The 27,607-nt window shown below is 49.1% G+C and overlaps 3 protein-coding genes across 7 annotated transcripts in view; 1 reads left to right on the top strand and 2 right to left on the bottom strand.

The window, feature by feature from the left end:
* Positions 1-1,162, bottom strand: part of CAMTA1 (calmodulin binding transcription activator 1) — a 249,536-nt gene extending 248,374 nt beyond the window's left edge. For all 5 annotated transcript variants that reach the window (XM_054517128.1, XM_036396502.2, XM_036396506.2 and 2 more), the window contains exon 1: positions 1,145-1,162. The gene's annotated coding sequence lies outside the window, so the exon portion shown is untranslated. The remainder of the gene's footprint in view (positions 1-1,144) is intronic.
* Positions 1,163-1,302: 140 nt separating this feature from the next.
* Positions 1,303-23,012, top strand: DNAJC11 (DnaJ heat shock protein family (Hsp40) member C11). Its single transcript, XM_036396509.2, has 16 exons — positions 1,303-1,409; positions 4,807-4,936; positions 6,877-6,950; positions 8,155-8,256; positions 12,292-12,420; positions 12,986-13,108; positions 13,995-14,068; positions 15,014-15,203; positions 16,186-16,271; positions 16,716-16,832; positions 17,790-17,945; positions 18,066-18,135; positions 18,258-18,315; positions 18,943-19,085; positions 19,520-19,649; positions 20,252-23,012. The coding sequence occupies exons 1-16, from the start codon at positions 1,338-1,340 to the stop codon at positions 20,275-20,277; spliced, it is 1,680 nt and encodes a 559-aa protein (XP_036252402.1). The 5' UTR covers positions 1,303-1,337; the 3' UTR covers positions 20,278-23,012.
* Positions 22,909-27,583, bottom strand: PHF13 (PHD finger protein 13). The gene is made up of 4 exons (XM_036396510.2): positions 27,462-27,583; positions 26,964-27,065; positions 25,785-26,337; positions 22,909-25,414 (listed from the first exon to the last, which is right to left on the bottom strand). The coding sequence occupies exons 1-4, from the start codon at positions 27,498-27,500 to the stop codon at positions 25,188-25,190; spliced, it is 921 nt and encodes a 306-aa protein (XP_036252403.1). The 5' UTR covers positions 27,501-27,583; the 3' UTR covers positions 22,909-25,187.
* Positions 27,584-27,607: the final 24 nt, after the last annotated feature.

The following is a 27,607-nucleotide window of genomic DNA, read 5'->3' as shown; positions in this document are numbered from 1 at the left end:
AACTTATTAAGTATTGAAACATTCCCATTTTCAAATAAAAGTGACATGAAGATAAAATCCAAACCAGACTGGCTGAGTTTTGAAATGGGAATGTGGTTCCAGCTTGACGCTGGGCTGCACTGCTGCCAATGAGTGGTTTTTCAAACGCTCCTCTTTACAGACAACCCAAAAACCACTCCAGCATCCACATACACATATCAGATCCAGCCACTGGGCTTATTTTTCTTCCTGACAGCCTTATCACAGCATTAATACCCAGTCTGTCTGTCCACCAGCATGCTTTAAATGAGGTTTACGTTTAAAGCTGGGCAGCCCTTTTGCTAAAATCTCTGAGCTCTGCACACTTTGGGGCATTTCCCTTCCATTTCGGTACTGCTCGGGCCTGGGGAGTTCACCCATCACCAGGGAGGGCAGCACAGCGTGAAACCCAGGGTTCACTGGGGCTCTCTACGCCAAAAGCCAAAGCAGCGCTATTGATCCAAGGGAAACTGCTCCAGATCTGCCGGTGACAAACCCGCACACGCTCTGCCCACGGTGTGCCCTTGTCGTGGGTCTGACATCGCTGAGCTCAGCTGGGCTCGCCTTCGGCTGCCGTGCAGCTCAGCCCCGGGACCCTCCGTTGTACCGGGCTGCCGGACTGCCCCGCTGCCCTCCGCCAGCCCCGCCGGAGCCGGGGAACAGCGACTCACGGGACAGCGACTGGATGGTGACAGCACGGTTTGGAAATTGCCCTCTTGTTACCGGAGAGAGAGGCCTCGTGGCAGAGTCTGCACCTACACGTCCCGTCAATGACCGGAGTGAGCGACTGCCCTTTAGGCAGGTACCGAGGGCCCTGCGGCACCGAGACGGGCACCGGGAGAAGAACCGAGGACGGGCACCGGCGGTCGCGATCGCCCTCCCTCCCGCTATCCCCCGGGAGCGGGGCGGACGGAGGCCCTGGGGCACCCACGACACTGCCACAGCCGCCGCTGGGGTACGGAGCGACCGCGCCGGCAAAGACGCGTCAGAGTGCCGGGGCGAAGAACCAGGGGGACGTGGCCGGAGCGGAGCGCGGCAGAGCAGGCCGGTGCCGGTCCGCGCCGGCCGGTGCCGGTCCGCGCTCCCTCCCTCCCTCGCTCTCTCCCTCAGTCCCTCCCTCACTCACCCCTCGCCGCCTCCGCCGCCGCCGCCTCCCGGCTCGCGCGCCGCGCACACGCACGCGCACACGCCCGGGCCGCGCGGGCGCGGGGGCCGGGGGAACGGGGGAGCGGCGGTGGCATCGCGCGTGCGCGGGCGGTCGGACCGCCGGGCCGCCAGGGGGCGCCGCAGCGCGGGGCGCGGGGTGAGAGGTCGGGACGATGGCGGCGGCCTTGGGCGAGGAGGCGCCGGACAACGAGGACTACTACGGGCTGCTGAACGTGCGCCGTGAGGTGCGGCCGCGGGGCCGCGCGGGGCCGCGCGGGGCCGGGCGGGGTGAGGCGAGACCCTCGTGTGCGCCCGGCGGGAGCGGCGCCCCTGCGGCGTCCCTGCGGCGTGTCCTCCGCACGGGCCGGGCTGCTGCCGCTGCTGGCGGCGGCGGGGCGGGAGAGCTCGGGCCGGGCCGCGGGGCTCCCGGTTGGGTGAGACGGGGGAGCGCCCGCTGAGGCCGGGAAATGCGGGGTTTGCTCCGAACTGCGGCGGTCTGGGCTTTGCCGGGGCGCTCCTGATGCAGCTCCGCGCACGCCGCGCACACCCGCGTCCCCTGGGGCACGGCCGGGGAGGCTTCCCGAACCTTTCCAGTTTGGAAACAGCCAGGGCTTTCTGCAAAGCGTTGTTCCCGCCAAAAAAAAGATCTAGAATCCTTGATTTCACTTTTAAGAATAGATGGATATTAATTGGTGCGGGTTTGTTACACCGGAACAGTTTGGAACTTATTGGGAGATAACTGCTTTTTTATAGTAATTATTAAGCAGATCTACAAAGATCTGGATGTAGGAACTGTGTTGTAATTTGTTTCAGCGAGTGCAACTGCATTATAGATCTGTTATATATATTTGTGTGTGCATAAATATGTATAGAAATCCCATCCAGCCCATCAGCCTGGGTGTGGCCATTGTAGCTGGACAAGGCTCGTATTGAACCACCACTGCTCCGTGCAATAGGATATCCAGACTTGGAAGCGATTCAGTCTGAGAGCTTGGAAGAATTCCCTTTGGAACTCCTGTCAGCCCCTGAGCTGCAGGGACAGTCCCCTGTGCCTCGTGTGTAGGAATCAGCTGCGTTCCTGAAGGAACAGAGTGTGATGGTCACGCTGTTTGCAGAACTCTCTGATGCTGAGCTCCTTTTAAAAAAAAATTTGAAGGCCTCCTCTGGTTTAAAGCCGGCAAGGCCATGCTTGTACATTCCTTGGGAGCTTTCGTAATTCCCCTCCAAAACGTCAGCAGCGTGCAGAGGTTAGAACAGAGGTGGGAACCGCATAAGGGTTGTGACTGCTGGGGAAGGTTTAATGGTTAACTTAGCCAGGCTTCCAGAGCAGAACATTCAGGTTTTGTACAGCAGGGAGCTGGAAACTGAATAAAAGGGGTCTGCAAGGGAGTAATTCCAACAGAGAGGAGCAGGTGCTTTGTTAATTGCCCCTTGCTAATTATTATCAGCAGTACTGTCCTGTAGTGGAAGTGGTGAGCAGCATGTCTGGGTGCTGACACGGGATGATGTGGCAGCTGAGCTTGGAGCTGCAGTGACCCCATGGAGGCAGGATCCTGTGAGCAGGAATTGCTCTGTGTGTGTGTGAATGATTCGTCTTCTAGACATGTTAGTCTGCTAAAAACACGGTGCTGTGTTTGAGACATTAAATGAGGCCTTTCAATGTTGACCAGAGTTTTGGTAATAAAAATGTAACTTACATGCTGTTATTTGTGACTGCATTTCCTGGCAGTCTAAAAACGATGTCAGGGTTTCTTTAGTGGTTTTGAAGAGGCTGTTGCTCATGGAATATTGAACCAATGACCCAAACTACTCAGTGATGATGAAATGCCCAATCTAACATTTTATTGAACATGGCATTTATGAAAAATGAACCTACTCGTTTCTATTATATAATCAATAGCACATTAAACCATTTATCATTAATTTGATTTAAAAATGCCATTTTGGGGCTATATGTTCCCATGCCTTCCCAGCTGAGTTTAAATTTGATATCCGAGAAAGCACAAGGTAGTAAAAAGAAATAAGCTAATTGTAGCTGTCCTTACTGTCTTGGGACCAGCAAATTTCACAGCTCCCCTTTTGCTGTATCATTTCAAAACATTAACAAGCAACAATACAAACATGCAGAAAAAAAACATTCTGAGCTGTCCTCAAATCCAAAGAGATTCCTGGCATTGTGACACAAGTGAGTGTGTTTGTGTGATGGAAAACCTCCTTGCCACAAGTGGTAAAAAAGATGTTACTTCAAGAAATTACCTTTTAGGAACTTTATCTCCCCAGGGAAAGCTAGGAACCTGTGACAGCTTTGCTTCCTGAAGGGCGTTAACAGTAAATGGAAATTGTGTCTGTAAATCCACTTCTGTCTGAATGCCCCCCTCACTGACTGCACTGGGTCCTGACTGGGGCAGGCCCCGGGGACAGCCTGGGCCATCAGGTTTTGGTTATTTTACTCTGGATGTTCCTCCTGGAATGGCTTCCTGTGCCCAGGAACTGGTTCTTGCCTGGACAGTTTGGGAACTGGATGGTTGGGCTCTTTCAAGCTCTGCCTGGGGGAAATTCTTGTTGATTTTAGCAACTGCACTTCTGAAAAGTCGGTGTTAAGCAATCTCCAAGGAATGGGCAGGAACAGGAACTGCAATGCAAGGGATACAGCAGGGTGAGGTGAGAGAGGAGAGATTACCAAGACTCTCTAGAGTCCAAAAATAACATTGCTGGGAGATGATAATGGAAGGAGCAGGGGTTTTTCCCTATTGATTCTGAAAGAGCCATCCATGTCCTTGGAAGGAGGCCAGGTGCCATCTGAGGTCCCAGAGCGGTTGCAGTAAAGGACAAGACAGGTTCGTTTGTGATGTGTTTGGTGGCACAGTGTTCTCTTGGTTATCTGTCTGTGGTTTTGTTGGACAGATGAGGCACCTTCCTCCTTCACAGCATAACACTGACCCTGCTGGGGAGCAGAATGGGGCACTGGGGAGCACAGGGCAGGTGCTGGGATGAGAGCAGAACCATGGCTTTACATTTCTTACCCTTACAGCTGAGGAAAGTCTGTGCTTTTGGATAGTTACAGTGTCCCCTTGAGGGTTGAGATTGAAATATGAGTAGAATTTGTTGTACATCTCTGGACTTATGTATTTTCATCTGAGATGACTTTGCTGTTTCCTGCTCTTCTGATTTGGAGGGGAATACCTGTATTATATAGTTGTATTAGGCAACTAATACAGCTATATACAACTATAATTAATACCTGTATTATATAGTTGTATCAGGCAGCTAATACAACTATATACAACTATAATACTTGTATTATATAGTTGTATTAGGCAACTACCTAATACAGGTATTAGGTAGTAGCCTAATACAACTAGTCTGAACATGAATGGTGGGGTTTTTACATAATTTTTTGTACCTGGGTATGCACTGATGAGCTATTGAGGTCCCTTGTTGCACTCTAGATAGCGTGGACAATCCTGGTGTGATAATTGAATATTTTATTAACTTACATACCGAAGCAATAATCCATTCTTGATTTTGGTCCAAAGTAATGCAGCGTAACAGCTGACAGACTTCCCTTTCAGGACTGATTTTGAGAGTGGCCTTTTGGCAATGGCCTTGGCCGTCCTTGTTGATTGTTGGTGGTTTCCACAGGCCTCCCAGGAGGAGCTGAAGGCGGCGTACCGCCGGCTGTGCATGCTCTACCACCCCGACAAGCACCGCGACCCCGAGCTCAAGAGCCAGGCTGAGCGCCTCTTCAACCTTGTCCACCAAGCCTATGAAGGTCAGGGGGAGGCTGAGCTTTGCAGGGGGGTTCTGGGAGAGCTGTGTCTTCATGCTTTTTGAAGATATTTGTTATTACAAAGTAATAATTCAATTTGGTGATACTTACCAATGCTGTTTCCTGCTTCTGTACCATAAGTCAGAGGGGAAATGCCGTATAAATGCTGCAGGGAATGAGATGTGGAGTGCCTGTCTTACCTCCTGCATGTTGTAAATGATCTTCTCATCACTTCCCTTACTTCTAAAGACCTCTTCCATAGGAGAATAAAGACTGAAAAGCTTCAAATAGAGGGATAATTTCGTATTGTACTGATGAACTGCTGCATCCCTGGGTTCTGTTTCCTGTCACCTGGCTGTGGTCTCCATTTCTAGCAAGTTCTTCTATATGCTCAGACTGAGAGGAGGACAAATGTTTCACAGCAGTTAGTTTATTCTTGTGCCAAAGTCCTTTTCAAATACTGTGAATTAAACTGAAATTTACTTTAATCCTGGTGTGCAAGTTGCACCTGGAGTGCAGATGGATTAGAATGGTAGGAAGTCATCCATGTTACAATCCTGGCGCACCCAGTCCAAGTGAATTTTTTTACACCCCTTGTTTTGACTGATAAGCATTTGCTCCTTCCAGTTGGACTTGAGCATGTGTGGAGTCTTTCCTGTTGTCCCTAGGTTGGGTGTTGGAACCTGTGGAAGCTTTTGCTGGGCGAGCAGGGAAAGTCTGACCTTGATGATGTGCAGGACAAAAACTCATAATACTTCAATAATTTCATTTTAGTGTTGTGAGTGGCCTTACATTAGAGGCAGCAGCTTCCCTTTGAATTTTCTGGCTGCTCTTGGCTCTGCCTTGCAGTGAACATGGAAGTTGGTGCTCGTTTAGTACCAAATGTGAGTGTAGTATGTTAGAAGCAAAAATTTTGACATCTTGGAAATGAACCACTTCACCTCCTCTCTGTTTTCTCTTTCTCCACTTCCACCTCTTAGTATCACACAACAAAAGATTCATTTTATCAGAATTCATAAAAAACAATGTCTGCCTGTGACATTTAACAAGTCCAGTAATATTCCACTAGTTCAGACTGAAGCTCAATTACCAGTATAAGCCTTTTTTTGCCTTACTCTACTCCCCCAGCTCCCTGGGGACACATCAGTTTTCCCACAGCCTCAAGAAATACATGATAATGATAAAGCTGGTCTTAGAACCTTGGAGGAGGAAATAGTGATGATTTTTTGATTTATTTTTTCTTACAGAAAGATGTAAGAAAATAGGAGCTTATGCATTTAAATATGCTTTGCCCTCTTCCTAATTCTGTGCCTAGTCTTTTTCTAAAGTAACTGTTCTGCAGTCTCCTGTTGTATTTTGTGTTTTCCATTGTGTTGGGTGATATTTTGGGAGGTTAAGATTCTACACACACCTTTGCCATTACCCCTTATTGATGCTGGCAAGGTGTGAACTGCCTTGTGGAAATTCCTTAGTTGGGACTAGCTGGGAAAGGATCAGTGGACATGGCTGGTGAGGAAGATCAAAGGAAGCACCACAGAGCTTTGAAAGACAGAGCTGGATGGCAATCCCAGGAAAGACCCAGGGACTGCTCTTTCATAATTTTTCATCATCTCCATGTTTGGTAGAGGGTTTGTGTCACCTTCAAAGAAAGCAATGTTAGAAACCCCCTCTGCACATTCACTAAGGCTGCATGTCTCTTGTGTTCTTTCCACTTTTTTGTTTTAGAAAAAGAAGGAGAAAAAAATTGGATTTGTTGCAGGGAAAAGTCAGTATATCTTCTCAATAAAGCACATGGAAGCATCAGAGGGGTTAATGTGTAACTGTAGAACGAGATGTTTCTAGGATCAATGCTTGAATTCCAAATATCATGAGTGTTTTGGTCTGAAATCTGAGGAGAAGACCAAAAACTGAGTTCTCTCCTCTCTTTTGGTTTCAATTTACAGTGCTTAGTGATCCACAGACCAGAGCCATCTATGACATATATGGGAGGAGAGGACTGGAGATGGAAGGCTGGGAGGTGAGAGAAATGGAGCACATTATGGCCAGTGGCCTTGACTAAGCCCACCTTTATCTGCCATGGTTCTATCAGCTGCACTGACACCTGGCTGCTAATAAATGCCCCTTGGTTTGAAGGCATCCTTGGTTAGTTATTTCTGTCTCTCTCTGTCCCTGCTGGAACACCATGATGGATTTTCAGAGAACCCTTTGGTTTTGCACTTGACAAGAGAACAATAAACCTGACATTCAGAGTTCCCTGGAAGGATATTACCATGACAGGCAACATCTTTATCTGAGACAAATGTGTCATTATTGTCCATCTAGTCCCATCTTTTTCATCCAAAACTTGTTTTTTTCCGCATCAACTAGCTTCTGAGTTTGAAATTACTTTTTCTTCCTGGGCTTTTTTGGGGTGGGTCGAGCTGGAGTTTTTTGGTTTTGGTTTGGTTTAGTTTTTGTTGGGTTTTATGGGCTTGGAAACAGAACTTGTCCATTCATGTCTGTCCAGCTCTGGAGTCCCTTGCTAGCCTCTGCCAGCCCTGGTAGATTGCACTATGCTGCTTGAAGCAGGATCCTGTGGTATTGGGCCAGGTCAGCACCAAGGTCAAACTTGGAGTCAGTTGCTAGAAATGTGGAGCAGATCCAGCATGTAACAGATGCTTTGGAAACCAGATTTTTTTTAACTGCTTTTGGCAGACTTGATCTTATTTTGAAGAGCCAAATCCAATACTCTTTCTATCCATTCCAAAACTGGGCCTGTATAAAACACTCATTCCCTGACCAATGTCAGGTAAGCAGCTGTGAACCAGCACAGCCTAAAATCACACAGCTCTTGTGGAATCAATTTACCTCAGGCCAGAGACATTCAGTTATTTTCATTTTTGTGTCCACACCTGGTAGAGCAGTTAATGGATCACCGAGGGTAACAGCTGCACTGCAGTGTCCTGTAGTTGTGGTTGGACAGCTCTTTGCCCTGGTTTTGTCAAGGGAATGGAAATAACAAAACCATTTTCCCTTTTCTCAAGGCATGGGGCTTTCTCTCATGCCTGCCCTTTGATCTGGCCCGGGTGCTTTGTTCCAAACTCTGACTGCTCAAATTGGCTTTCAGCAGCTGGGGCAGTGTGTTAGTGCATCCTGCACCCAAGGCCTCTGAACCTCAGCACTGCAACGCCCTGAGCAGCCTCTGTCTGGTAATGGTTTGGTTTTCATTTCTTTTTGAGCAGGTTGTGGAACGAAAGAGAACTGCAGCTGAAATCAGGGAAGAATTTGAGCGTTTGCAGAGAGAGAGGGAAGAGAGGAGACTGCAGCAGCGAACTAACCCAAAGGTAAGCAAAGACTTAATCCTGGTCTCAAGAGTGGGTCTGTAATTATCACCAGTGTGCAAGGGGTGCTGAGCCTAGGTGAGGGCCCAGAGGAAAGAGCCCCTCAGGTGTCTACACTTGCTGCATGGCTTTCTGTCCTTTGCATATACAGTTTCTCTGCATAATATAGGGCAAACAGCTCATTCTTTGAACAATCCCTTACTGAATGTTCTTCTTTTCTTAGCAAAACATGTTGAGACAAAATACCTTTTTCAGCAATTTTCACAAAATAGACCTAACACTGAAATATTTATGATTTCTTTCCAAGTTTACTAAATAATTGTAACTCACTGCAGTTACCTGACAGGTTTTCCCTTTGGCATTGCTGCGGTGTCACAACAATGCAGGGAGCTGTTCAAATGCATCTTGAAACCAGCAACAAATCTGAAGCATCCCTAAGCCAGCTGGGCAGCAGCACAGTGAGCAAAGTCAATCTGAACAGGGTCAGTGCCTGTTTTTGGAAAGGGTGATCGTGCCCTCAGGGTGAGAATCATCCTGGATGCTGTTCCCATCTCAGTTTGAGCAGTGTCTGACTCACCTCAGCTAACCTTGGCTGGTCAGAGGTGCTCAGGAATACCATTGGGATGGCAGGGAGAGATGGGCATGGCAATTGGCCACAGTATCCATAGCTCAGACTTTTGGTGTCTTTGCTGGCTCTTGGCTTGATGAGTGTGTGAGGCAAACCTGGGGTTTGTCAGGATGGTCCCTGACTGAAGTTTCAAAGCTTGTTGAATCACAAAAATCTTGGTTCTTATGCGAACTAACATTATCCAAGAGCTGCATTTACTATTAACTAAATGAATTCGTAGATTAGTGTAAAATCACAATATCTTCTGAGTGGACAGATGTGGGATTGCAGTGGTGCTTTGGACTGGATCTTAAGGAAAACATCCATCTAAGCAGAGCTGTAATATTTTGAGACATTCTCCTTGGCACCACCTTTGGATGTGCACTGCTTTTAGCAAAGCAATTGGGCTGTACAGATCTCCAGGCTGAGGGTAGTTTATAGACACTAAGAACTGGATTGTACTAGAAGGGTAAACAAGCATAAAGTGTTGTGTGAGTATCTGTTGACAGCTTTATTCCAGGCAGGAAGGGATTTCTGTGTGCCACAAGCCAGGCAGGGCAAACTATCCCTGCTGGAGGTGTGGGTGAGTGGGGTCAGAGAGGTGTTTTCAGAGAGGGGCATGGCTATCTCCCACTCTGCTGCTCCCTGCTTCAGGAATGTGACATTTTCCCTGGGCGCCTCGCCGTGGCTGCGAGCTGCACTGTGAGCCTGTGTCCTGGGATAAAATTAGCCATCTGGGTGTTTACAGCAATTGCAGGCTGGCAGCTGATGGAAATGCCTCTCCAGGCAGTGTTCCCGTGGAATTGGGGAGCACAGCTGTGATCATTTCATACACGAGCACAAGTTATTTTAAAATTTCCAACATTTTGTCGGTTCTATAAAACAGTTTCACAAAAATAAAGCATTTTAACCAGAAATGTTGAGCAATAACCAGATGTAGGCAATTTGGAGGGTTGAAATTGAGTCTCCTATTTGCTTTTAGAGCTTTGTTTTTGCTTTCAAAGATGTGCAGAAGGGTTGAAAAGTTCATTACTAGGTTTAAGAAGAACCACTTCCTGTTAGGAGAAATTAAATCCAGTTATTTTCTTGCTGTGAAAGGTGAATATGTAAGGAGCACAGGTCCCTCAAGGCAAAGTCTGGCATAACTTCCAGGTATCACCTTCCTGAAGGTAAATCCCTAAGTAAAAAGTAAGGAGGAAGTACATTTTCCTCTGGCACATCTACGAATTCCATCAGTGAAGTCTGTTACCTTTTCACAGGCTGGCAAATAAAAGTGATTTCAAAAGCTAATCCCAGCTCTGATGGTTCCATAGTGCCACTCCTGCTCCCTGCCCTGCTGAGCTGCTGCTCTGTGCAGCACAGTGTGGGCACCTCTGACTCCTGAGCAGGAGTTCCAGCTCTCTCCTGCTGCCCTTCCTTTGGGGAAAATTCCTCCATGGTCGGAGCAGGTGGCTGATGGGAGCTGGGAGCAGCAGCAATCCCCTCCATTATCCGGAGGCACAGGGGTGCTCTTGTTCTCTGGGAATATTTTTAACTTTACCATCTGCTGCTTTTCCTGTGCTTGTGCCTGAACCAGTTTCCTTGCCAGGATCCACAGAGCTCCCAGGGTGACTTCACCTGCTTGGCAGGAGGTGGAGGGTCTGCCCAGGGTCCACCTCTGACCTTAGGGAAAGGCAGAAGAGCAGGAACTCTGCTGGGGAACAGGGAGACACTCCTGTCCTCTGAGCAGATCTTGTGGATTTTCATGGAGAGGTTCAGGTGTTTTCCTTGGGAGGAATATTTGCTGTACAATTCATACATGTATAAAAGGAAATCCTAGTATTCTGAGTGTGTTTTAGAGAAAGGAGGTGCAGTGAAATTCAGGGACGCGTGTGGATCTTGGTGCATCTTTCCAAAGGGTGCAGCAGTGTGGCACCAGTAAGCCAAGTACAGCAGGATTGTCTCCAAATGGGTGTTTGCTAGCACAGGACTGAGCCCTTCCTGGGTGGTTAGAGGTTTTCCATTGCTTCCCTCTTCTTTTGGCCTGGTTTCAAGGAACAGCATGGCATAGGAGAGGGCTGAAACTGGAGAAGCTGTAGGGTCTGGAGTCACTTGAAGGTGACTTGCAGATGATTCCTGAAAGTGCAGAAAGGGCAGAAGCTGGTTGTTGGTGCCACCACCGTGCAGAACAATGAATGTAATTGCTCTGAAATTCACCAGCTGCCAAGGGTGGTTAGTAACCAGCTGGGGCACAGCCCCTGTTCCAGGATTCAACTGGAAATAACCACACCTTTCGGTTTTAAAATATTTATCAATTTTTCCTTCATAAGTAATCAGAAAATGAGCACTGAGAAGAGGCTGGGAATCTCCACAGCAAATAGATAGCCTGGAAGCCCAGGCAGAGAAAAGGTTCCAATCCTGTCAGACTCTGCAATTCTTCCTTTATTTACAGTCCAGCATTTGATTGGAGTGGAGCAATCAAGGAAAAATGCTCCCTCAGACTGAAATAAGGATTTATTTCAGCCGTGCTTGGCCTGAGTGTAGATGGGGTTTGTAGCTACCCAGCTATTGAGTTTCCATATACAAACTGCTCCGAGTTCAGTCTGTGCTTGTGCACAGAGGGGGGTTTTTATTGCAGTCCATATGTTTTATAGGAGCTGGGATGCTGTCAGATGGGTCCATAGGGAAGGTTTCCAAAGCCTCTTGAAGTTATATGACCCAGACAAGTACCTAATTGTGCTCTTTTGAAAGAAACACACTCCTGCAGTTAGTCTGAGGGAGCACAGCAGCAGGTAGCCAGGCTATTGTGCTGTGGCCTAGTTTTTTGTAGGAATAAGTTTTTCTATAGTCTGAGAAAGGAAATATTTACCACTTGCTAAAAGTATGTCTTTTTCAAGCTTTCCTTCTCGTCACAAAGTATAAAGTAGAAGAAGAAATCAAAATATTTTGCTAACAAGGTCAATTGCAAGTGAATTGTACAGTTCAGTACTAAGTTGGTTTAGGTAACTCATAAGAAGAAGCCTGTAGAGGTTTTCTGACCAAGTTCCATTGAAGAAAATCAATTTCTAGAATATATTATTTCAACTTTTAAATACTGACAGAGCACAGTAATTTGTGGGGAAAGAAGAAACCTGCTGTGTAAAGGTGTTCTACCTGCTTCTGTAATGTGTCACTATAGAAAAACGACCTCCTGGGATTGCAACTTGAGTTTGTGCTGAAAAACTGCCCATTCTCCAGTCTGTTTGATGATTTATATTGCTGTTTTAAAATATTGTAATCATTCACTTTTGTTTTGTGCATTAGGAAATGCATTTTAGAGTGGTAAAAGTAATTGCAGAGCAATGGAAAGCTGCACAAAAATGTAATCATGCACAGGGATGGTTCAGCCGCTTGTTCTGTGTACGCCAGATGTTTGCTAATGCTGAATGCCTGTTTCACTTGTCATCCCTCAGGGAACAATTAGTGTGGGAATAGATGCCACTGACCTGTTTGATCGCTATGACGAGGAGTATGAAGATGTGCCTGGGAGCAGCTTTCCCCAGATTGAGATAAACAAAATGCACATATCCCAGTCCATCGAGGTGAGGAGGGCAAACTCTGCCGTGCGAGCGGGGCGTGAGTGAGTGCAGAACACAGAACACTCTGCTCCTGCCCCTCTGCAGGCTTTGGGGGGGACAGCACGGGTGGGAAGAGGCAGCTTGGGGCCAGCAGAATGGTGAGTTGGCTCTGGAGCCTTTGGGCAACTGCTCTGTGGGCTGCAGTGGTCCTGCCCTCCTGGCAGGGAGATGCTCAGTGCCCAGTTGTCACTGAATGGAATGTGTTCAGTGGGGAAAGCAAATGGCACCCAGTCCCGAGGATGAGCATAAGGAAAAGGATGGGGAAGCATTTTCTCTTTCAGAGAGTTGTAGAAATTTAGTCTGCTAGAGAGATGAGAATGGTTTACAGCTCAAGGTCAGGACTTCAAGGTGGTACATTACAGGTGTCACAAGTGTCTGGTACTGTAAGAATTATCTGACTTTTTGCCATGCTTGATGTTTGACTACAAAACCATTTACACTCTGCAGTGGTGATTATGTTCTTGCAGAACATGCACTGAATGTGTGAACTGGGATCAGAGTTACTTGAAACAATATATTCCTTTTTCAGGCACCCCTGACTTCCACAGATACAGCAATACTGTCTGGAAACCTTTCCACCCAGAATGGGAATGGAGGGGGATCAATTAATCTTGCACTGAGACGAGTGACATCTGCCAAGGGATGGGGAGAGGTAAGAGTACCCCTGTTATGCAGCTTTATATCCAATCTATTAGCTGGTGTTCTATTTTTTGGGGGGGAGCTTTAGCTGTCGTTCATCTCTCATTTTCTATATTCTGTAAAATGTAGAAAAATTAATTCTTAAAGGAATTTGAGACAAAGGGAATACCAAACCTTGGGGTTTTTTTTATTTTTCTCCCCTCTCCATTTGGCCATGCAATTTGGACTTTACCTGTGCAGACAGAATTGTTACCTGATGTCTCTGGTCTTTCTGATTGCTTTGTCTGAAGGCACAGTGCTGTTAGCAGGCCTTTTAGGGCAGTGTGATAGTTGGCCTTTGCTTCCAAAACTGCTTTGCTTGCATGGAAAGAATTTATGGGGGAAATAGTTTGAGCCCCCCAGCAGGTCTGAGCAGCTGGAAGGTGCCATGTTGCACCTGCAAGCTGGGCTGTGTTTGAGGTGCTCATGGCATTGCTGGTACAGCTGGCAGCTGCCTGTGCCTTCCTTCTTGCACATGAGCCCCTGCTAGCCTGCTTCCTCAGCTTGGGAGAGTGGGAGACTTCCTCTCATTTGAGATTCACACACTGGAGGCTTTTGATTTGCATCAGGATTTTTGTAAGAGTTTTCTCCACATTCCCTGGAGTGAGCAAAGCAGGTGCCAGTAGCAGTCACCTGTAGCTTTACAAAACTGGCTTTGTTTTACCCAAGAGCTCCAACTCAGTGAGACACCTTTTCTTCTTCTGAATGCAAAGCTGAAGAGAAGGGAGGGTGCTGAAAGAGGTTGTAAATGTTACTCAGATGGGTAAAAGAGCTGTGATAAAAATTATGCTGGTGACATAGTTTGTCACTATTGTAAAGGATGTTTTCTTCTGACACTCTGGCACTGTGTATTCCAACAGTTGGAGTTTGGAGCTGGAGACCTTCATGGACCTCTCTTCGGGCTGAAGATATTTCGTAATCTTACACCAAGATGGTAAATATTAGAAAAATGACCTAATGGTTAATATCCCACAATAAGGAGCTAAATGACTTGAATTCTCTTCTACATAATTTTTTGATTCGTTTTCTGTCCTACAAAATAAGTATTTTCACTTTAGACTTAAGGTCATACTTGTATTGTCAAAATGCCTGCATTCTTTTTGGGTGTTGGTGCCCTCCCTTTTCATATTTGCAGTTTAAGGAAGGTCTGTGTTCCACATCCTTAGATTTGTACTTGATCTTGTCATGATTCATCATACTTGAGGCAGACCAACTGAACCAATTGCTCTAGGAACAGAACAAAAAATGAGGAACTCTTCTGAGGCTTCCATGTGTGAGAGGGAGTTTTCTGAAAGCAAAGCAGGAGATGATGTATCATATTTTAGGAAAATAATGTCAAATTTGCCACTAGTGTCATGTCTGTCCACAAATGAGTAGAAGTCTCAGGCTGCAAAGGAGATACAAGGTAAGGCCTGTGATTGGAGCCACATGTCACAGCATCATAGGAGCTCATGTAGGTTCCCTCTGTTTACATTTTCAAATTTAGTGCATCTGCCATTCCTCAGAGCTTGTACAGGATTCTTGTTCCCCGGGGAGTGCTTTAGCACTGGTTTTTAGGATTATTAAATAGCAGGGCTGCTCTGTGCCAGCAGCCCAGTGTGCTGTTCTGCAGAGCCCAGGATGTTACCTGCACAGGGCAGGAAGGGGAAGGCTGGGTGCCTGGGCACAGACAATAAACCAGGGCACAGCCTGCTCTCCTGGGCGCTGCTGTGCTCAGGGCAGTCTGAATTCATTTTTACTTTTCCCTGAAAGCCTCGAGCATCACGCTTTTTGCAGGATGGTCTCTGGGCACTCAGTAAAGATTCCTGGGCAAGAAAGACTCTGAGGCCAGCTGGTAGCCTGTGTTTTTTCACTGACAAATTTCCCCTCATTTTTCTAGTTTCATCACCACAAACTGTGCCCTGCAGTTCTCATCCCGCGGGGTCCGCCCCGGCCTCACCACGGTCCTGGCCCGCAACCTGGACAAGAACACCATGGGCTACCTGCAGTGGAGGTGGGGCATCCAGTCAGCCATGAACACCAGCATTGTCCGGGACACCAAAAGCAGCCACCTCACCCTGGCAATGCAGGTGAGAGCCACAGGCAGCACAGGGAGGGATCCTGCCCTGTGGGAGAGAGCAGCCTCACCTTCCTGGCCCAGCCGTGTTTTGCTCTCGGCAGTTTGCAGTTTATTGCAGCCCCAAGACACGTGAAAAGTCTCTGTTTTGTCCCCCACGTTCAAAGAATGAGTCAGAGCTCTTCAGTTCTCGGTCTCAGAGTTGTTTATTGTATCTTATCTATGAAATTTTTTCTCCTGTCCAGCCAAGGTCTGCTCAGCAGGACAGACAGAGGCATTCTGCCTGCCCCCGGGGCGGTGTTATCTCTTTATACTACAAACTACGTATAACATGTTTACAATTACTTCCCAATACCCATCACCTATGTTAGACAGTGAGTTTCTACTCTAAACCAATCCAAAAGTGCCAACATCACAGCAGAAGGTGGAGGTAGAGAAGAAGAAGAAGAAGAAGAAGAAAGGCAGGACACGCCCAAGTCCCTCCATCTTGTCCCCAAAACCCCTATTCTAAAAACCCCAAAAATCTACTTTTTCACCTAGTGATAATTTTATTATTACACTACTTAAACTTCTGTGGCTTTCAGGTCTTCATTCAAAGCTGCTAATTTGCTCCATGGGTCATAATCAAACCCACAGGTGCTCTGGGCTGTGTGCCAGGGTCTCTGAGCCCCTGGCAGGGGTCCTGGCAACTCTGGACACCCAGAGGGATGTACTGAGTTCTGACATTTTGCCTTGGGATTACAGATTAAGGAAGCAGTTGGTGTATTTTGGGATAGACCTAAGATAGGTCACCAGCTGTTTGGCAGAGCACAGCTCTTGACATTGTCATAGGTCATGTGGGTCAGCTTCCAGTAGGGTCAGGACAACATGGACAACAGAGGTTGTAAGTGGCAAGCTCTGCTTTGTGTTGTGTGCTTCAAGGTTGAGAAGGGAAATTGGGGGCGCAGCAGTTGCCAAGAGTATGTTTTGATATGTTTGTGCCTCTTGTGTTTCAGCTGGGAATCCCCCATTCTTTCATGATGGTCAGTTACCAGCATAAGTTTCAGGATGAGGATCAAACACGAGTGAAAGGTTCTCTCAAGTAAGTGCTCAGGAGGGAATTCACATTGCTCACAGCCTGAGGACTCTGTCCTCTCCTGCTATTGTAGGCCTCCAGGTTCCACACAAACCAAATGCTTCTGTGGCCTTTGGGAGCCTGCTTTTCACTCTTTAAATCTGGTAAAGGCTGAAGGGAATGTCTTGGAGGCTCGGCCCTGTGTGCCTCTGCACTTAAGTGGAACTAATAATACTTGTCTATGATATCTCTACATCATCCCAAATAAGAAAGCCAGAAGTTCTTGTTCACTACTTAGCAAGCTGGAAGGTCTCATCTCACCTTGGAGGTATGCTGTGAATCTTCCAGAGGCCAACATCTGCTGCAAACAGATGCATTTCCATGCTTTACTTGTTTGGGAATTACAGGATTCAGTAAAGAGAAATTCAGATGTCTTCTCTGTCTTAACAGTTCTTGGTTCTGTCATTCTAGGGTGGGTTTCTTTGGGACCATAGTGGAGTATGGAGCAGAGAGGAAGATCTCCAGACACAGTGTTTTAGGAGCCACTGTCAGCGTCGGTGTTCCTCAAGGAGTGTCCTTGAAAATCAAGTCAGTTCAAGATCTCAACTCTTTTTTTGCAGAGGCTGACCATAACCTCCATGATTCTATTTCCAGTATTCAGATGGGAAGGTCCCAGTCCCAGGTCAATACAGGTGTATTGATACATCACTGGGAGAGGGTGCAGCTGCCCTCAACTCTAATGCAAGCTGTAAGCCCATCATAAGCAATGGGTGCTTTCCACTGGTGTGACTCACAGCCTGAGCCACCTGTCTGTGTGTGTGTGCATCAGAATATTCTGAAATGCAGCTTAAATTGAGATTTGGAGCACTCTGGTAAGTGAATGGAAGATTTCTGAAAATCTTAGTAGAGATGGATTCCATGTGTATTATGCTGTATGCAAGTGAATGCTTGAATTAGGGAATGACCATTACCTACTGCAGGTGATTGTACCATTAACAAGCTGCAGTTCGCAGAAGGACAGAGCTCATTAAGTGTTCCTGTGCTGTGGTGCACTTCAATTGGGGCCAGCTACAGGTGGGGTGTGAAACTGCTGAAGGGCCTGAAGAATTCAGGCCCAAGGAAACTCATGTTTTCTAAAATAAATATTGTTACAGACTTCAGAAAAATATTCATGTACACCTACCCTGAAGGCCCATGCCAGTGTTATGAGCACAGGCCTTCTCTAGAAGCATTTTCTCTTCTTTCATGGGGATGTTCGTCCCTTTTTCGGTTTAAATTAATGACCAAGCAAATTCTCCTAAGATTAAAAAAAGAACTTTAGAATGGTCAGGTACTATCACGAGCTGCTGCTTCAAAGTCTGGCTCTGGCTGGTGTCAGCTGCTTTTTCTGCCGTTGGCTTTTTCAGTTTATCAGGCTTTTCACATTTTGAGCTCCTCATTCATCTCTCCTTGGTTCATCAGCAAGCACTGCTGCTAAGTGTGCTTCATCAAGCACATCCAGCTCTGCTTTTTCTCTTACCATCCCTCTGCTCTTCTTTGTTGCAGGCTGAATAGGGCCAGCCAGACCTACTTCTTCCCTGTCCATCTAACAGATCAGCTGCTTCCCAGCGCCGTGTTCTATGCCACTGTGGGACCTCTCGTTATCTACTTTGCCATGCACAGGCTGGTCATCAAACCCTACCTCAGGGCACAGAAGGAGAGGTGAGCTTGCACATTCCTCAGGAAATCTCACTTGGGCTTATTTGTGTGAGGGTAAGGGATGGGTAAGGAGACCCTGCCCCAGTTTCTGCCTGAATCCCAGCTCTGCCTTCCTTCTGCCAGAGAGCTGGAGAAGCAGCGGGAGAGCACAGCCAGTGACATCCTACAGAAGAAGCAGGAGGCTGAAGCAGCAGTGAGTCTTTCTTGTAACTCAGTCCCCTTAGTAAAAGTGAAACTCTTCACTCTGGACCATTCTCCTTTGGCCACAGTGTGTGACCCTGTATGATTTCTGCTCTGCCACTTGTGTCGTGACAGGTCCGGTTAATGCAGGAGTCAGTCCGAAGGATAATTGAAGCAGAGGAAGCCAGAATGGGTAAAGATTATGATATCATTTACTTGTTCTATAAATTTGGAGAGAAGAAGGAACAATGCAAAGGTGGTGTTTCTTCATTCCCACTCCTGATAAAGTGCAGCTTAGTTGCTGCTGTGCTTGCAGTGGGGGAGCCCATTATGACTCAGCTCCAGGTGCCTGAGCTTAGGAGGGATCACAGAATATTATCTTGGGACATGGTGTGAAGTGGATCAACAGACTGAAGACAACAGTCTGGAATTACCTCTTCCCCAGAGAGACGTGTGCCTATAAAAAGGTGCAAAAGTTGTAGTCTGAAATTCAGCTTTCACTGATTTCTCCCTTACATGGTTTGCTCCTGGATCATGATGGGAATCTGGTCTCTTATGGTTACTAGCAGTTTTCCGCAGAATGTTCCAAAGTGAACTGAAATCCATTTGGACTGTCACATCAGTGTGACACTGAGGTCCTGTCACTCCATTCTAGTGCTGAAGGTTGCTAACAAACGTGCAAGTAAAAATATTGTTCTTTGTTGGGAAGTGTGGGTCCGGGCTAGAATTAAATCTCACTGAAAGCAAGAGAAAATGCTGGGATTATATTTTTTGTCAGTGGAAGCCTTCCATCACAGTTGTGATTTCCTGGGAAATGCAGGTCTGATTGTGGTGAATGCCTGGTATGGGAAGTTTGTTAACGACAACAGCAGGAAGAATGAGAAGGTGAAGGTTATAGATGTGACTGTGCCTCTGCAGTGCTTGGTGAAGGATTCCAAACTCATCCTTACAGAGGCCTCCAAGGTACGTAGATGTTCTGTCAAAGCCCAGATTCAGGGACTCAAATGTGTGGCCCAGAATTTTGTTTGAACCATGTGGTGTCCTGCCAGGGGATCTCTCCAGTGGCTTTGGATCAATTCACAGATGCCATTTACCTACCAAGTATTTATTACAAACTTCCAGGAACTTCTGTTTCTTGGGGCTTTTCCAGTGCCAGTGGGAGAGTGGGTGTTCTTGGGGCTGTACACCAGAAACTCCCAACCCCCTGGTTTGCTTTTATGCACCAGTGGAAATGATAGCCCAGTGTCTCAACTTGCTGGCAGCAAAACTCCTTTATTTTTGTTTTTTTTGTTTTCCTTTATGACACCTTGTCCTTGGCAGTAATAAATGTTTTTGGCCAGCTGGAGAGCTGTGAAAGTCCATTCCCTGATGCTCAGTGTGTCCTTCTCTGATTCAAGGCTGGGCTGCCAGGCTTCTACGACCCCTGTGTGGGTGAGGAGAAGAGTTTGAAAGTGCTTTATCAGTTCCGAGGAGTTCTGCACCAAGTGATGTCAGCTGACAATGAGGCCCTTAGGATACCAAAGCAATGTAAGTAGCACAGACTGCCCAGCATCTTCCTTGGGGAATTTCATGGGCTGCTTCAGCTCTGTGGTGAAGCACACAGACCTGGGGTTCAGAACTGGGGTTACTGGAATGGACTGACCATGACTTGCCTCTGGAGTAAGGCCCAAAAGAACTCAGGAGCAGCTCTGCAGCTGTTTGTACCAGCTAGTCTGTATGTCCAACTGGGGCTGGAAGCAGAGGCCTCCCACAGGTGCCACTGTCCTTCTGTGCAGTTCTCAGCACTGGGTGGCCATTTGGGGACTGAATTTAATGTATGAAGGCCTGAGTCAGATTTCTTCCTTGTCCCCATTTATCTTACCTGCCAAAATATTTTCTCCCTGCTGGAATAGCTCTGTGAAACTAGTATCTGCTTGTGACAACTTTTACTGGCAGTCCTGTGGGTCTGGTGGGTTGGCTCAAGGGCACCAACCTTTGTTTGCTCTAGACCAGCTTTCTGCCCAGTGTGAGCAGCACATCCAACTGACACAGCTTCCAGAAGTGCATTGGAGGCTTATTTGAGTTGTGTCTAATTAGCAGCCAGAAGTGTTGCTGCCTGTCCTTGGTGCAATTCCTTGTTCTCCCCACAGCTCACAGGATCGATGCCGATGGCTAATCCGGGAACGCGCCTCTCCCACAGTACCTGGGTCAACAGAAACTGCAAAACCTCCCCCGGACGCTGCGAGTTTGAACAGAGACACTTTTATTTTTACTGTCTGTATAGCAGGAGGTGTCCTGCCGGTTCTGTTAGGGACAAAAGGACAGACCCTGCTGCTGCAGGCGGCTCCCAGGCAATATCTGAGTTGTGGCTCGGTACCCAATAAAGCAGCGTGACTCTGAGTGCACAGTGCTTTCTGCCAGGGGCTCCGGAGCCTCCTGCTCCCAGCTGGCCACAGCTCCTTCCTGCACTCACACTTCTCTCCTGGCACTCAGCAGGGATGAAGACCTGTTCTTCTCACTTCTCCACGTGCTTCCTGGGGTAGTAACACACCTTCTTCCTTCTCATGAGGGGAATTTCAGTTCTCTGGCCACCTCCTGGAAGTCCCCTGTGCAAATACTTTTGGAGAGAGGTCAGTGATTGTTTCAGTCTCAAATCTGTGTTTGAAATGCACTTGTTAAGAAACGTGCTTAACTATGAATGAATTTGCCTTTTGAAGTAATATGGACCTCTTCAGCACCAGTCTGTCCAGCTGCTCATTTCCAACACTGCTCTTCCAGACAAGGACACGGTGTATCATAGTTTTATTATTTCTTCTGCCACCCACAACCATGTATTGTCAAGGATTTCCAGAAAAGAGGAAAGCAAGTGAGGGAGAAGGGCAGCAATTAATTTCGTTTGATTCTGATGCTGCAACTATCTCTTCACATCTAATTTATTTCTAGTAAAAATAAATCTAGTTCATAAAGTAAACCGTACCAAAGTGAGGAGAGAGGCCAAATGGATAAAGAGCTGAAAATGTAACACTCATCTGCTCTTTCTGAAAAGCAGCAGTTACAGCATAGATCCATTGGCTTTATCTTGCCTAGAAGCCCTGGCAGGGATTTCCAGCAGAAGGGCAGTCCTGAGCTGGTGTTTCAGCAGCTGGAAACAGCACCTTGTAGAATCTGCTACACACTGGGTACATCAGCACATCTGAGGCTTTTGCAGAGAGACAAGGAATTGTGGTGCCTGTTTCTTGATCATAGTTTTGCTCTGGATAAGCCCTGACCAGCCTTCATTGCTCATGGGTGGATGACAGCAGAGGGGAAAACATCCATGTCTTGGCAGTGCAGAGTTGCTTTTGACAACTCCTGCCAGAACTCCTTTCCTGACATGGACCTGGCCCCTGTTCTGTGCAGCTGTGGTTCTCTGTGCTCCGGTCACTGCACCAGGAGAATGAGATTTCCAAAAGAAATGCTTTCCCCTGTAAAAAACAAGTTCATATTATGAATGGGGTGTTCATTTGTTTTTATTAAAACCAAAACTTTTCAGTTGTGACCAGTTCCTGGTGCAGGGCTTTATTTCACTTATGGCCAGCGTTCTGTCAATCTTAAAGTAAATGTAAAATGTGCAATAAATTATATTCAGCTGAAAAGCAGCTCCCATTCCCTTTGCATCTGTAGGAAGTTTCCTGAGATGAAACCCCTGGAAAGCAAGGGTTTGTAAACATAACAGCACTCTCCATCCCATCCAGCTTATTGACCTCTGCTGGGAGGGACTGGGCAGAAATCTAAATCTCCTCCAGTTCCCTTTTGTGAGGTGTATGGTCAGAAGTGAGGAGCCAGCCTGTAGAGACTAGAACATGGCACAAGAGCATCCCTGAGAGCCAGATGCTCAGTGTCTCCCCAGCCCCCTCCTCCTTTCTTCCTTGTTTTCTATCAGGGCCACGTTTTGCCAAAACTGTAAGAACAGCCCCACTGCAGAACCACAGCCTTCACCACCATATTCTTGCTGTGAGCAGCTGCCATTTTACAGCCACAACTCCCCTGGGACTTCTTTTTATGACTCTCTATAATTCAAAATTACCAACAGAATTAAAATAGAAGCTCTAAGCAAGCAGAGCTGAACTTCCAGCCTAGCTTCCAGCATGACCTAGTGCCATTTCCAAAAGGTTGAGCTGCCTTTTCAGTGTGCCAAGGTGTTCAGGCTGCTGCTTTGATGGCAGCTGGCTGAGCAGCAGTGCCTGTGGGCTTGTGGCACATCCATGAGCTGCAGGGTGGCACCAAGGCTCCAGCAGCTCTTGGGTGGTTTGGAGTCCTTGGTGCTGCCTGGCGGTGGGGAGGGAGGGAAGGAGGGATTTCTCTTTCAACAGAGGGTTCACAGGGGTTTGGTTTGGGTCTGGCCAAGCCTCCAGTCCTTGCCAAGGGGGCGCAGTGCTGCCCCAGGGCTGTTTCTGAGGCTGCAGGGACCTGCTGCCAGGACTGTGCACTCTGACACCATCTCCATCCTGGCCTGAGCCCTGTTCCCAGCTCAGTCATTGCACCCTTCAGCAGCCCCTGGCACTTTCCCAGCAGTGTCCCCACTGTCTGCAGCCACTCAAGCAGTGCCTCCCTCCCAGCCCTCCTCCCTGCCCAGCCCAGGGCTCCATCACCATGTCCCACATTCTAGCAAGGAGCAGCTGCTCCACAGAAAGGTGGGGATACCTGCCAGCTCTTCCTATCCCCACCTGAGTGTATTGTTTTGGGAAGAGCACTTCAAGTGTTAAGTCTTCCTGCTGCCTGGCACAACAGCTCACAAACCAATAAATCATAACAACAGACTCCTGAGTTTGGAATATAACAAACTCATTGTTCATTTGTCTCACATGTAAGAAAAAAACATGGTTCATTAGAAGTTTTAATGAAAAAATAAAGTTCTGAATTAAACTATAATTATACATGGCTGAAAGTGATGAACTAAAAGAATGGAGATGTTACTTTTTTATTTCTCTCTGCTGATATTGTAACGTGCTGGACACCATCCACTGAGATAAATCCGAAAAGGGGACAGAACAAGAGTCAGTCACATTGATTAGTGTTGAACCTCTGTGAAAAAGAGCCAGTTCACTTGACAGTGCACCATTTCTCCCATAAAAGCTTCAGGAACACAGTCCACAGAGGTCCAGTTGAACTGCAGACACGCTGTAAACACAAGAGATACGCATTTCAGACCAGGTCCAACCCTTGTGCAGTTGTGGCTGGGATCTTCCAAAGCATTTCTGGGGAAATGGCAGCACTGCAGAACTTTGGTTATTTTTCTGGCTGCAAAGGACAGTCAGGCAGCCATTGGGAGCAAGTCTTTGGCAAACTCCTTGGTGGTTCCACATAGCTTCTGAAGGCAACACAGCACAGTCATGGTTGAGAGATTTCACAGAAGCTGGTTTTCTGAAACCCAGTCAGGTGTTACAGCTTGGTGGAACGAGATCTTTTTCAAGAACCAGGAGAAGAGAACAGTTGCATGTTGTGCACTTTTGTCACCCTTTCCCACATTGTGGAGCCCCAGGGCCCTGTGGTACTGGGCTGCCTGAGGTTTGGCAGCCCTGGGGCCAAGGTCTGAAGGAGGGCACTTGCCCCTGTGTGCTAGCAAGACCCTCAGTCATCACCAGGATGCATCTCCCGGTGAGCCAGTCCTCAGACAAGGCAGTGCTCCAATGCTGTGTGACTGCAGAACTCCTGGGGTCATGTTCCTGCTGGCACAGCTGGTCTGGCTCAGCTGCTGTGCCAGCCAGCAATTCTCTGAGCCTCTTCCTGGACAGAGCACACACTGTTCTTCAGGCATAACTTCAGAGACACACCTCGAAGCATCAACCTGATTTGTGTGATCCATGTGGATCTGTCTGGCCATTGAGGAACAATGCCAGCATCTCCCTGCTCTTGTGCATGAGCTGTGACTTCCCATTGTGGTCCTGAAGGGATTTCCCACGGGCTAAGGCCCAGGAGGTCCTGTCTGCAGTGTTGGCCAGGCCTCAACACTCTCCTATCCACACTAGACGGATCCTCATTGCACTTCATCCTGTAGCTGCATTGCCTGCATTTGATCTGTCATTGCTACCAACAGAATAAAGATTCTGGCTTTTTGGTTACAGTCCAGTTTCAAAAAACAAACAGCAAAAGCAAAAATCAACTCAGCTGTCATACTTGGATGGACATGATTAAATTCCAAACCAGACCTGCCAGGTTCTACATTTCCTTTGGCCCCTTTTACAGCCCATGTTTGAATTCTGGGCTGAGAAAAAGGAGAGTCATCTTTTTAAAACAGCACCATAGAGGTTAATGAAGGGACAGGAAATGGAGCAGTTTCCCCCCATACACACATTTGAGCTGTTCATGCAAATAAATCACAAAAAAAACCACTGTAAGAAGAGACCTTCTAGGAAGGAATCTGATGCCACTGATCCCCCACGCTGCCTGTCCAGGGAAAGGGTTGCTCCTTCCTGCCAGGGTGCTGTCCCTTGGCACAGGAGGGAGCCCCGAGTCTCGTTTGCACTTGGATGATGCCAAATGACAGAACTCCCCTCTGCTCAGGCCCGTGGAAGCAGCAGCAGATCACATAGAGGCCGGTAGCACTGAGGCTGACTCCTATGGAGTCTCAGGATATCTAAGATTGATCTATACGGACAAATGGGCAGGTATAATATCACATTGAATTTAAAACACAGGGCCATTTACTTTTCAGACTCTTCACACAGACTCCCTCCTCCTCCCCTCCCTCTTTGGGAGGAGGAGGAGTTTTCTAGCACAGAGAAGATTTGCAGTTTCCCAATGGGATGAGAAAACCTACTTGGCAAAGGTATAGTACATCACCCAGTCATCATAACCAGACAAAACTCCACTGAGCTCAGAGAGCTCTGTCTGTCTGTCCCTCGAGAGTCTCTCACCACAGTTCTGCCCAGTCGGCCGCTCCCAGCTCCGGCTGCCCGCGGCTCGGCGATTCCTCATTCCCGGGCCACAGGCCGGCTGGGCAGCCCTCCTGCCTGAGCAGCAGCAGTTCAGGGGAGCCCTCCCCGGCCTCCCGGCCGGCACCCACGGCTCTCCCACCCACGCAGAGCACCAGCACGTGCCTCCCCCCTAGTCCAGAAAGCGCCTGCGCGAGCCCGTCCGGGAGCGGTTCGAGCGGCGAATGTCAAACTTGGAGTCCCGGCACTTCTGGCAGATGTAGATCTCTGGGACGTTCGACTTGCGGATTTTGGCGCAGGAGAGGTGGATCCAAGTGTGGCACTCGTTGCACTCGATCATGGGCCGCCCAGCGAAAGGCTTCATGCAGAAGCAAGTGACCAGGTCCCACGAGTCGTCATCTGCAAAGACAAATGGCAAAGATACGTTTTTAGCGGCTGATGCCTCTCACACCAGGAATTTTCTCTCCTTTCATGCTAAATTAACTACCTGGGTTTCAAAGACTTTGCTGCTTTTTCCAGGTCTCTCTTGCACGGGAAGAGACTCTCAGCAGTACACAGGAGGCCGTAATCGAGGAGATGCTGCTTCTATAAAGTTGCAGCTTTTCACTCAGTTTATTGCACAAAAGAGCCAACCCACCTCCCTTCCCCCCAAAAACCCAACTGCTCCTGAATTCCACCCAGGCAGTGCTCCTCAGCATTATCCTCACGCTACAAGTAAAGCACCACTACTTCCACCTGGCTAATCCTCTTGGACAGCCAGGCCACCTACCTGAATCCACCATGATGTCCTCGTCGTCACCAGTGCCATCCTCATCCCGAAAGACCACCTGCTTGCCCTGCCGAATGACCGTTCGCTTGCCCACGCTCTGGATCTCCACCGTCTGCTCGGCCGTCACAGCAGGGTAGGAGACGCTGGACGGGGTGTCAGAGTCCCACACCGAGCAGTGCTCAGTCACAGACTGAGGGTCCCCCTCTGATGAGGGGCTCATCGGCGTCTCTGCGTAAGAGTCCTCTGCCTCCAGATCCAGCAGCTTCTCCTCATAGTCCTCCTCTGCAGACACCTCTGTTTCCCTCCTTTTCAGCTTTTTCTTCTTCCTGATCTTATCGATTTGCTTTCTCTCTGGCAGGAAGTTGCTGGCCTTTGCCCGCTGGAACAGGGAACCATACGGTTTTGATCGCTTAAGCTGACTAAAGTTCTTTCTGTTCTTGGTGGGCAGGGAAACAGAGGAAGGGGTGTCATTGAAGCGGGGATCCCAGCTATCACTGTCAATCGTGCCTCCGGTACTGTTGGGAGGGCTGGGGCTGTTCCTCAGCGGTGTTTCCTGGAACACATTCAGGAAGCAGGTAACAGTTTGACTCAGAGCAGACTTGCATGTGGTGCAAGGTGCTGTCCCCTGTCCCCCAGGGCACTCTGACCCACCCCTGAGATGCTGTGCCCTATCCCATAGAGTGATGTCCCCTGTCCTCAGGGCACTCTGACCCACCCCTGAGATGCTGTGCCCTGTGTCCCCTAGAGTACTGTCCCCTCTCCCCAGGGGTGCTGTCCCCTGTCCCCGAGGCCTGAGCCCTTTCCCCCGGGTATTGTCCCCTGTCCCACGGGGAGCTGAGCCCTGTCCCTGAGGCACTGTGCCTTGTCCCCTGGGGAGCTGAGCCTTGTCCCTCGAGGCGCTGCCACTCCCACTTTCCCCACACAACACCCCCCGGGTTTCTCCGGCCGCAGCTCCGGGGCCCGGGGCGCAGCAGGAGCGATGCCGGATCCGACGTTTTTCACCCCGCCCACGCCGGGCACCACCCGCCCCGTCCCCAGAGCCTCCAGCCGCCGCGGTTCCCCTTTTGTTCAGGCCCGGCGCGGGGCCGTGACCGCTGGAGCGGTCGGTCTGACAGACCGGCCCGGTGCCCCTCGTGCCCCCAGCCCGGTGCCCCCCCCGTGTCCCCCGGTGGAACTCACCTCCTGCGGGTACGGGATGTAGCCGGCGTAGGCCAAGACGAAGGTGCAGAACTTATTGAAGTCCTCCACGGTGCGGTGCCGCCGGGAGCCGGGGGAGAAGTCCTGCGGGGGGCGGGGGTGAGCGGCGGCCGCGGGGCCGGGCCCGCCGGTGGGAGGAGGCGGTGCCGCTCCCGCCGCGCCCCGCCGCCCCCACAGCGGCGGAACCGGGCAGTGCCCCCCACCCTCCCATCGCCCCCGACGTCGGTACCGGGCCCCCAGACAGCCTCCCCGCGGAGGGCACAGCGGGGCGGCGCCGCCGCCATTCCTCGCCCCGGCGGCACAAGATGGCCCCGGCCCCCCGCCCGCCCCGCGGCGGGGAACGGGCAGCGGGCACCGGCGGCCGGACAGGGCCGGACCGGGCCGGGCCGGGCTCGGCAGCGGGACAAGCACCCCCTCCCCTTCTTTTCCCTCCCCGCTTCTCCCTTCCCTTCCTTTTTGCCCCCCGGGACTCCGGCTCACCTCCGGGGCAAACGGCGAAGCGCAGGAGTCGGAGTCCATGTCCCGGCGCGGGCTCGGGCGGGGCCGGGGCGGCGGCGGCGGCGGCAGCCGGGCAGTGCCGACACCGCGAGCCGCTCGGTGCCGGCGGGAGGCGGCGAAGGGGCGGC

This window comes from Molothrus ater, chromosome 23 (assembly GCF_012460135.2).
Source record: "Molothrus ater isolate BHLD 08-10-18 breed brown headed cowbird chromosome 23, BPBGC_Mater_1.1, whole genome shotgun sequence".
In the NCBI taxonomy this organism is placed as follows: Eukaryota; Metazoa; Chordata; class Aves; order Passeriformes; family Icteridae; genus Molothrus; species Molothrus ater.
Note: the sequence above shows the minus strand (reverse complement) of the source record. Positions and strands in the feature narration are given on the sequence as shown.